The sequence below is a fragment of the Hippoglossus hippoglossus genome, chromosome 23, assembly GCF_009819705.1.
Source record: "Hippoglossus hippoglossus isolate fHipHip1 chromosome 23, fHipHip1.pri, whole genome shotgun sequence".
In the NCBI taxonomy this organism is placed as follows: Eukaryota; Metazoa; Chordata; class Actinopteri; order Pleuronectiformes; family Pleuronectidae; genus Hippoglossus; species Hippoglossus hippoglossus.
The window spans coordinates 17232978-17243451 of NC_047173.1; the positions used below are offsets into that span (position 1 = coordinate 17232978).

General features: G+C 46.0%; 1 protein-coding gene across 1 annotated transcript in view; it reads right to left on the minus strand.

The window, feature by feature from the left end:
* LOC117757011 (thyrotropin-releasing hormone-degrading ectoenzyme-like) overlaps nucleotides 1-10209 on the minus strand; it is a 114869-nt gene extending 104660 nt beyond the window's left edge. The window contains 2 exon segments of the mRNA XM_034577724.1: nucleotides 3958-4202; nucleotides 7842-10209. Coding sequence (XP_034433615.1) covers nucleotides 3958-4202; nucleotides 7842-8336 — 740 coding nt within the window. The 5' untranslated portion in view covers nucleotides 8337-10209.
* Nucleotides 10210-10474: the final 265 nt, after the last annotated feature.

Here is a 10474-nt window from a genome sequence, read left to right on the forward strand (position 1 = left end):
TGTATTGATTTATTCTTTGTGTTCTTTTTGAAGTCTGACAGTGAAACTTACTAATAATAGAAGTTGTATGTTGTTCATTCTGTGTTTGTATTTGTTTTTCAAAGGATTTAACCTGATTCACATACAACAACAGTCATTAGTTCATAGTTTGTAGCAAACAGCTGTAAAGAAAATACCTTATACCTTGTTTGTTTTTTAAATGCACTGATATCAGATCTGTACTCGGTATCGGCTGATACACAAAGTCCAGGTGTCTGAATCTGTATCAGGTGTGTCACATCTTGTCATTCCACCAGGTCACTACACAATATTTAACACAACACAGGATGTTTTGAACAAAGTGGCTGTTTGAATTTCCATCAAACCAATTTCACATCTTCAGATGTTTTGTCCAAAAAACTGTTTATTATCATGTAAATTGAACAAATACATAAAATCGTCACGTTTTAGAGGCTGAAATTTGTATAAAAATAACTCCCACGATTAATCAACTACACAAACATTGTTGTCAGCTAATTGTCGATTGTTGATTGAGAGAAAAGTGGAGTTTTTTTGGACCCAAACTGCAGCTGATCGCAGCCAGAGAAAGCTTTTCAGAGTCGCTTTTCAAGCTCCTGTGGTGTGACTGTCTGCACACCATGAATTTCTGTGATAATTATAATCATTATAATTAACGTTGATTATAATCATGCAAAACATTAGTCAAAAAACATAATCTGTGAGCAACCTGACAAATGTGCCGTTAAAATAGAGTCTGACTGTGTTTGGAGAGGAACGACTTTCCTGTACATCAGTATTGACGTGTCTGTTTTTATCCTGTTCTGATGTCGTGTGTCGCGTGTTGTGTGTTGTGTGTCGCGTGTTGTGTGACTGGGTCAGTGGACTGTGCACAAACACACAAACTGCAGCTGAACTGGTTTTAATGAGACGTCAACATTCAAACCATCGTTACATTGTTTGCATAAAGATCAATACAAAGCTCTGTCTATGTGTGTGTGTGTGTGTGTGTGTGTGTGTGTGTGTGTGTGTGTGTGTGTGTGCATACATGTCTGTGTGCATGGTTGTGTGTGTGTGTGTGCATGTCTGCGTGCATGTGTGCGTGCATGTGTGTGTGCATGTGTGGGGTAATTAATTTTCCCCCTCCCAGCATTTAAGCATTTAAGCCCAGCCTGGGGTTTGTAGTATCTTTGGATTTTAAGCAAATCTCAGAGTGGAGCGTGTGTGTGTGTGTGTGTGTGTGTGTGTGTGTGTGTGTGTGTGTGTGTGTGTGTGTGTGTGTGTGTGTGTGTGTGTGTGTGTGTGTGTGTTTGTGTTTGTGTTTGTTAGCATTAGCCGCACCACTGCATCAAGCCAATCCTCAAGCTAACAGTCAGCTTTGTACACACAGTAGAAATCCCCCAACACCTTCGGTACATTTTGTAAAACTTCCTTCAGAATAAAATGATTATTTTTTAAATGATCAGCTGGTTACTCATCAGATTATATTTATTATTTATTATTAATCAACCCAGACCGGCTCCTTTTTAAAGACTGTTAGTCATAGATCAGCTGAATCCAACAATACAGGTTTTATGTATTTACTTCTCCTCCCTGTCACATTGATTTCAGTTCTCATTCATTTCTGATGTCGTCGCCTCATTAGTAAAACTTTTCTTTTCTGGGACCAGGTTTCTCTCGGCTGCTGCATTAAATGTGTAACCACCAGGTTGTTGCACTGGGATCGAGCTCTGCTGGTTCATCAGCTGCTGCATCGATCCGGCATCGATCCCAACAGCAGCCGACACCGACTGTGGGACCAGCGATACTGAGATCTCAGCCCAGCGTGTGTTCAAAGTGTCTTCATGTCTCAATGTTGAGTCACAGAAAATCGGATTAACATCTTTTATTTATTGGGTTTTCAGCTCCAGCAACATTATATCAGCAAAAGATGCTAATTTATGTGTTTCCCACATTTCAACGAGGCTGAATATGAGGAAACTGGAGGAGAAATCAGTGAAGCATGAAAGCTACGCTAATATTAGTAAAGAGAACATTAAGTCAATTTGCAGATTTGAATGAGCCGTCACTGTCTCTCTTTCTGTTTCACATACACAGCGTCTGGTTTCATCCTCAAATTAAGTTCAGTCGTTTCTGAGGTCCAGAAGAATTAAAGTCGACTTAAACACTTTTGAACTGGAGGAACGTCAGGACTGTTTTAAATCCATAGACTGTGATCCAGTCTGTGGTTTCCTGTGTTGACCTGTGTGCACTGACTCTGATGACATCACAGGGTTCTCTCTCTGACTCTGATGACATCACAGGGTTCTCTCTCTGACTCTGATGACATCACAGGGTTCTCTCTCTGACTCTGATGACATCACAGGGTTCTCTCTCTGACTCTGATGACATCACAGGGTTCTCTCTCTGACTCTGATGACATCACAGGGTTCTCTCTCTGACTCTGATGACATCACAGGGTTCTCTCTCTGACTCTGATGACGTCACAGGGTTCTTGCTCTGACTCTGATGACATCACAGGGTTCTCTCTCTGACTCTGATGACGTCACAGGGTTCTTGCTCTGACTCTGATGACATCACAGGGTTCTCTCTCTGACTCTGATGACATCACAGGGTTCTCTCTCTGACTCTGATGACATCACAGGGTTCTCTCTCTGAGGAACAGAACCGCTGAGAGAACGTCTGAGCTGCAGCGACGTGACGCTCAGAGTTTGAGGTCTTTTGGTGAGAAAATAATAATCATGGTTGTTCAACAGTTTTCAGTGTTTTCTTCAGATATTATCGTGATTCCAGCTTTTTCTTATCATTGATTCATTTCAGTGTAAAATTTATATCTTATGACTTCAGGGACAATTCGTCAACGTTATTAAATCTGAAAACACGACGCTGGGTCCTGAACTACACATGGACGTTAAGATCTAAACTAACTAGTAGTGTTAAGGGCCCACTGGTTATAGACATAAATATGCATTTCTTCATCTCTAGAAAATGCAACACAGAGAAATGATTATTTAAAACTTTAGAATAAAAAGCTCCAGTGGCTCATGAGTTCTTCTCGGTCCAATCAGAGTGAGCCTCCGCTGATGTCATTATTTAACAACGATGTTGTGGTTCTGCAATAAGTGGAAGAGACGTTGATCAAATGTTCTGTTGTTGAGGTGAAACACACACACACACACACACACACACACACACACACACACACACACACCCACACACACACACCCCCCACACACACACACACACACACAAACACCCACACACACACACAAACACACACACACACACGCACACACCCCCACACACACACAGACTGAGGCCACAAACTCATGCATGAAATAATAAATGTATCACAGTCTGTTTCCCATCAGCACCGTGGGGAAGAAATCTGATGTGGAAACAACTCTGCAGCAGATGCTTATGGGAAATTCATAAGGAGGGAGTGAGTGGTGTTTGTGTGTGGTTTGAGATGGGGAACACACACACACACACACACACACACACACACACACACACACACACACACACACACACACAGTTAATCAATGTCGTGGATGTGAAGCTTTGACCTTTTCTCGTTGAACCACCTGCTGCTGCAGAAAACAGACGTGTGTTTCTCTTGGGCTGTGTTGTAGTGTGTATTGTGTGTGTGTGTGTGTGTGTGTGTGTGTGTGTGTGTGTGTGTGTGTGTGTGTGTGTGTGTGTGTGTGTGTGTGTTTCTGTCATAGGCTACCTCAGGGGACGAACCTCACACTAAAGACCAGTTAATTGGGGACAGCTTGTCCACTCGAAAAAAAAAAAGCTGTGTCTCCAGTTGGGAAAACGCTGATATTTGCATCCGTGAGTCTCCGGTAAATGAATGAACGTCTATGTAGTGTGTGTATGTGTGTATGTGTGTATGTGTGTTTGTGTGATTGTGTGATTGTGCTATTGTGTGATTGTGTGTTTCGGTGCACGTACCGTTTCTCCCTCTGCAGCGTGTACGAGCTGCGGAAGAAGCCCAGCAGCTCGTCCTCGATGGCGGCGTCGAAGCTCACGTTCAGCCGGTACAACCTCATCGGCTTCATCTCGCGGTGCAGCACCACCACGTACATCTGATTGGCCGGGAAGGCGAAATGGCGGTGCACACGCATGACTCCGCCACCGGGCCGGTTGGCAGGACGACCACCGGCGCCGCCCTCAGCTGTCACGGACACCCGATCCACCTGGAGGAGGAAACGTCAGGATTTATTAATAAGCTGAACATATCTTTGACCTTAAGGAAGATTCTGTGCGAGGGAAAAATGTCAGATACAGGAAACTATCCACCGGAGCAAGGGAACCAAGTCCGGACTATTTATTACATGTCCCTCACCTGAGTTCATCTGTGTTGCCATGACAACTGTAACATGGAAACCAACTAATTGATCCTCACTGGAAACTTTTATCAATTGAACTGCACCGCTGATCAAAACACTGCACTTAGCCTCCCAGCGGGGGGGCGATGTTGGGGGGCTGACACTCAGCGCCCCCTGCAGTTCAGGTCAATCAGTGCAGTCACATGACGCAACCTGACGCTGCTCTGACGCTTTACAGGTTGGCAGCAGATTCGGAGCCTCAACAGTTTGTCGGATGGAAGCCGTTGCTTAGCAACACCTGATTCATTGCCAGCTGTTGTTGGAAAAGGTTGGACCTGTCGCCATGGTGACATGACAGGGACCACATGCACAACAAATGGTGGGTAAGACGTTGCAGGTGGCTTGAACAAAAAAGTACTGAGAGTTATAGTAGAGAAAATTCAGCAGAGCTCAGAGACCAACTGAAATCTTACAACCGGTAGCTGAGAGGGAAGAACGCAAAGATCTGAGGATGAAGAAGAGGAGCCGTACACGTAGAAGACGAAGACGTCCACTTGGAAACACGAGGAGGTTCCAGAGCTTTTGGTGCTGAGGGCCGACGCCGGTGTGGATGAGCTGTAAACAACAACACTGATCTTTCCACAGCAGAGTTTATACGTCATGTCCGGCCTCCTGCTGCTCTACAGGCTCCGCCCCTGCTGCTCTACAGGCTCCGCCCCTCGCCGGGATGTTCCCACATGTTCCTGTTTGAACGAGTCGGACCCGACAACCTGCTGCTGCTGCTTCACAGGACATATTTAAAAGATTCTTGGTTTGGACCAAAGTCCGTCTGCAAACCACAGGATTGGTCCGTTCTCCTGTTGAGACATTTGATTTGTGAATCTCTGACAAACTGGAAACGGTCCAGACCACATTGACTTTTGAAGGAATAAACCATCATCATAAATCATTCAGTTTTATAGGGCTTCTCCGCTGTGAGACAGGAGGGACGACAGAAATACATTTGCTTAAATTAAAGCAGCATTATGCAGCTATTTAAACCAACAGCTCTGGAAACCTTTTGATAGCACAATGACTTGTAATAGGCAGAATGGAGCCTCTTTATTTTCTGTCTGTGCCCTGAGCGTCTGTTCTGCCTCCAACTGACTGATTCAGCTTCAACTGTCACATTCAGGTCCAGCTGGTTGAAGAGTGGAGTCAATATTCAGCAGGAAACCGTTTAAATATGAAGAGTTGAGAATTGAGTTTGGTGGATTTGTTACAGCGGCAGCTCTTCTGGTTCAGGAAGCAGAGGATCATGGGTAATATCCAGTGTTTAGCAGTGTTTTTAGTGAGGTCAAGTGATTGATTGAAAACCATGTGTGGCTGCTGATAAACTATTAAAGAAATCTACACCAGCTGAAACTACATGAACTTTAGGACAAACCTGGACGAGGATTAAACTGAAGACAATCACTGGAAATCTCCTCAGTTGCATGATGGGAACTCACCGGGGAGCAGTGGGAACCATTAGGAACCTCTGCCTCTCTAAACTGACACACATCGGCGATCGTCAGCCAATAAAACGCTGCGTGTGCGTTGTGTGTGCGTTGTGTGTGCGTCTGTATCTGTTGGTGTGACTGTGTGTTTGCTCTTTGATGAATGAAGTGATCGATCCGAGCAGAGAGGCTGCTGACACACAGGAAACGCTGGGGATTAAACTGATGCTTTTCAGGGTTTTCTGGTGAGTCAGCGAACGCCGCGCCGCGCGTCCCGGTAACTTCACATGTTCCGCTCGGCCCAAAAAAGCCTTTTAATTGTGTTGTTTGTTGGTTTGATATCTCGACCGATCGCCGTCAGACACCTGAACGAGGTTCTGCAGCAGTTTGAAAACAACAACGTTTCTTGAACCCGTCTCTTTGGGCCGTTGAGCCACTCGAGTTTTTAAAGTTTCTGAGTTTCACCCGACGCTTTTAGATCTTTTCACTTTGTTTGTGCTGAACGTTGAATGTATTTTGTATTTGTGACATTTCTCCGGGTATAGAGCGCTGCAGGAGAGTTTTCCTTTCACCTGCTGCTCCTATTTTTACCCACATTCTTGTTTTCTGGCCTTTTCCCATTCTTTTCATAATGCATTAGCTGTGAGAGCTCCTCAGGAGACCTGCCTTCCACCGAGCAACACCTCTTAATTCACACTGTGCTCACACACAAACACAAACGGGGCTGCGGGGTTTTTAATTGGCCTCGGCCCAAATTAGACAGATTCCTCCCTGAATCGCATTAGTGGAGATGACCGGCCCGAAGAATCACGTTGCTCAGGCGTTTCTCTGAGGCTTTCTCTCACCATGTGCTCGTCTCCAAAATTGGGCTGAAGCTGCAAGTTTGGCTGTTAATTAGCCTCGTTAAGGGAAACTCGGAGGCCAGATCTGGAAATAAACATTGTTTTGTGAGCGAGCCGCTTGTTTTCCAGCACGGAGACGAGGATGCAAACGAGGTGTTTGTTTGGAAAGAACCATCAGGAAAGTTAGGAGCAGCATCAACGTGCACGTATCCACGGTAACTGATGTACCTGTGCTTCAAGAAATCTGATTGGATCACAGAGGCAAGACGGCAGGATTTTCACATTAATGGCAAATATACCAAGTTGAAGAACTTGTATATAAATAAATAAATCAGACGCCTGAAGCTCAACTTTAAACCAAGTTCAGTTCAGTTTCAGCAGTTTGTCGTCTTTATCAGGCAAAAACAACACATGACCAGATTTCCTCTTAATCAACTACAGATATTTCTGGATTCCCTGAAAATGATTTATCGTTATTTCATCTCATTTCATCCTAAAGCCAAAGTTTCCATGTGTAAACTGTTACACAACTATTTCACCAGCCTGACGCCAAGCGAACCCTCCCAGTGAAACTGTTTCTCAATAATGTTTTGAGTTCTCAATCCTACGATGTGAAGAGCAAGGAGATAACGTATGTTTGGTCTTATACAAATATTAGTCGAGTTTCCTGATCAAAGCCCCGAGGGGATAAAAGCCTTTAGATTTGAAGGGATCAAAAGGTTTTTTCCTGTTGCAAAACCGTCAATATACTGACATTTTAATTGCTAATTTCACAGGATAAATTTACTCAGAGATCTGATCGTATTCTTCTGAAAGAAAAGAAGAACCGATGGACTTTTCATTTTCGCAATGTCAGCAAACCCCAAAGACGGACTTACTTGCACTATTGTTTTTCTTATTCTTTAGGTGTATATATATATTTTAGATATGTATATTTTATTTTAAATTTTAAATTTTGATTGAGCATTGTTATAAGAGAACCTGTGACCCAAGCATTTCATTGCAAGCGACTGCTTAATGTTATCGTTGTGCATATGACAATAAACTCTTGAATCTTGAATCTTGAATCTATGGTACATTTCTGTAAATGGTTCATCTTCTGAGCACAAAGTACATTCTGAATATCTATAAATATATTTCAGGTCTAGCACATTTCTGCCACAGAGAGTTTGTACAGGCCACCGTACCTCGAGGCGGTCGGCGTGCAGCACGATGAAGCGGGTGGCGTTGACGCACTCCAGCTCGATGCTGACCTCTCCGGAGAAGGTGAAGTTGTCCATGTAGACAGCGAGTCGCAGGTCATAGTGTCGTGGTCTCAGCGAGCCCGGCAGCCGCAAGTTCCTCCACGGCTGCACCACCTCCTCGTCCCCCCTCTCCCCAGTCCTCTCCCCCTTACTCCCATTCAACCTCGATGACCCTCCAGAACCCCGGGAACCCGACTCCCCCGTGGCTCCGTCACCGTTCTGCTCGCTGCACTCCTCAAAGCGAACGCTGAGCACCACGGCCACGGCTGTGACGATGATGAGGGTGAGGATGGACAGGGCGAAGCCCAACACCAGGCGTTTGTGCACCGTGATGTGGCGCTCGGTGGTTCGAGGCCGGACCACCACGGACTCTGCCCACTGGTCCGAGAGGCCGCGACCATTTCGCATGGCGCCTGGGCTGCTGTCGTTTAGTCCCATTTAGCCAAAGTGTCACTTTAACAACAGAGAAATGTCCTCGAGGGTTAAAGTCTCAAACAGGTTCTGATTCATTTATCCTCGGGTCAGACTCCAGCTCAGTTACAGAGAATTGTTTTGATCGCTCCACAGATTCTGTAAACCTGACCTCTGACCTCAGCGCCGCTGGACGTCCTTCACCTCCGACTGGTGGAAAGTCAACTCCACGGCACGTCTTAGGTTTCAGGAAACAGAACTGACAAACCAGAGAGGGTGAGATGGTCGTGTGCGTTTGGGTTTTGCGGCGAGGGGAGAAAAAAAAAAATCAATGCAGCATGGCTTGATTTCAAGAGGAGGCTGAGAGGGAGGAGAAGGAGGAGGAGAAGGGAGGAGGAGGAGGGGGGGGGATGCTGTTGAGGATGTGGCTAAACAGTGAGAGAACCATCCACAGACTTCCACACCTCCAACACACTGACACCACTATTTAACTGGGGTTTCCTCACAGATTAGACTTTGTGGATAATGGAAATCCTCGTGGTGAAGCTCAGAAACAATCAGCTGAATCTACACGGGTCTTAAACTAACACAGGAGGTTTGAAGCTGCAGGTTTGAGTCCCGGGGAAGTTGTAAAGTTGATTTCTTCTGAGGTCCAGACCTGCAATAAAGCACAAATAAACCCCTGACGGACTATTAGGGGAATATTATTATTGTACAGTGGGAAATTAAAACACCACGAGTACAGGCGGAGCCACGGCTGCACCGTGAGCCTCTAAATGAAAACTGTGATCACATTTCAGCTTCAGGACTTTCTACATAAAACTGTTAAATGTGATAAAGATTCAATTTTGGATTTTATGATCACGACAGGAAATGTTTTAGTTCCTTGTATAATTAAGAAAAAATATTTAATGGTTGTTATATTGTGATTATATATTCGTTTTTGCTGGTTAAATGATTCAGCCTTCAGGTGAGGTCTCTCCTGGAGCCTGATGGAGATGATGCGTTCAGGATCATTTACAGATGATCCACATGGTGAATATCAGGCTCCATCAGCTCCGGAGGATGATGGATGAACAACGGGGGGGAAATGATGGACTCCCGGGGACAGGGGCGGGTTTTATATCCGGTATAGAACCAAAGAACCGATATTAATTAAGTCACTAATGAGGGGGGAGTCCGGTGTGGCTCAGTATCCGTCCCACCGGAGGGATGTCCGGGGTGTTTGATGAAGGCTATCCGGTCATTAAGGGTCCGGAGAAGGTCCAGCAAAGATCCGCACGAACTCCTCCTGTCATCCGGTAACTTCTCCGGGAGTCGGGAGAGCTTCCCCGGTACGGATCCGTTATTCACCTCCTCCGGTCCCGTTATTCTCTCCGGTAACCTCCACCTTTATAAACCCTCTTCTTTCTCCGGAGGCTGAGTTACCGGGACCGTCCGGTGATCCGTTATCCTACCGGGAGAAATCCAGCTCACATGTCCGTTAGAATAACAGTTTCCCGTTATTGATCCGTCACAGCCGCAGAAACCGACACAGTTTCAACAGACATGTGAGAAATGAACCGACGGACCGGGAGACTCCCTCCGGTAAAACAGTCTCAGGAGCGGGGAGCCGCTCAGAAAACGATCCGGTAAAGACACCAGAAACCACCGGGTCCGTTCCGCCGGAGTCCGGAGGAGAGAGGAACCGAGTCCGGAGGATGTTCCCGGGTTAACGCCGGGCACGAGACCTCCGGTGATTCCGTATCTAACCGGATCCTCCGCAACTTTTCAGCCCGCGGAGAGAAGCTGCTGCTCCGGTGATGATGCTGAGGATCATGACGGTGCTGATGGTGATGATGATGATGATGAAGCTCCTCCGTTATTATCCACCTCCATCCACCGAGCGGGATGAGGAGGGTGTGTGTGTGACGAGGGGGGAGAGAGAGAGAGAGAGAGAGAGAGAGAGAGAGGTGGGGGGGGTAGAGAGAGAGAGAGAGAGAGAGAGAGAGAGAGAGAGAGAGAGAGAGAGAGAGAGGTGGGGGGGGGTAGAGAGAGAGAGAGAGAGAGAGAGAGAGAGAGAGAGAGAGAGAGAGAGAGAGAGAGAGAGGTGGGGGGGGGTAGAGAGAGAGAGAGAGAGAGAGAGAGGTGGGGGGGGTAGAGAGAGAGAGAGAGAGAGAGAGAGA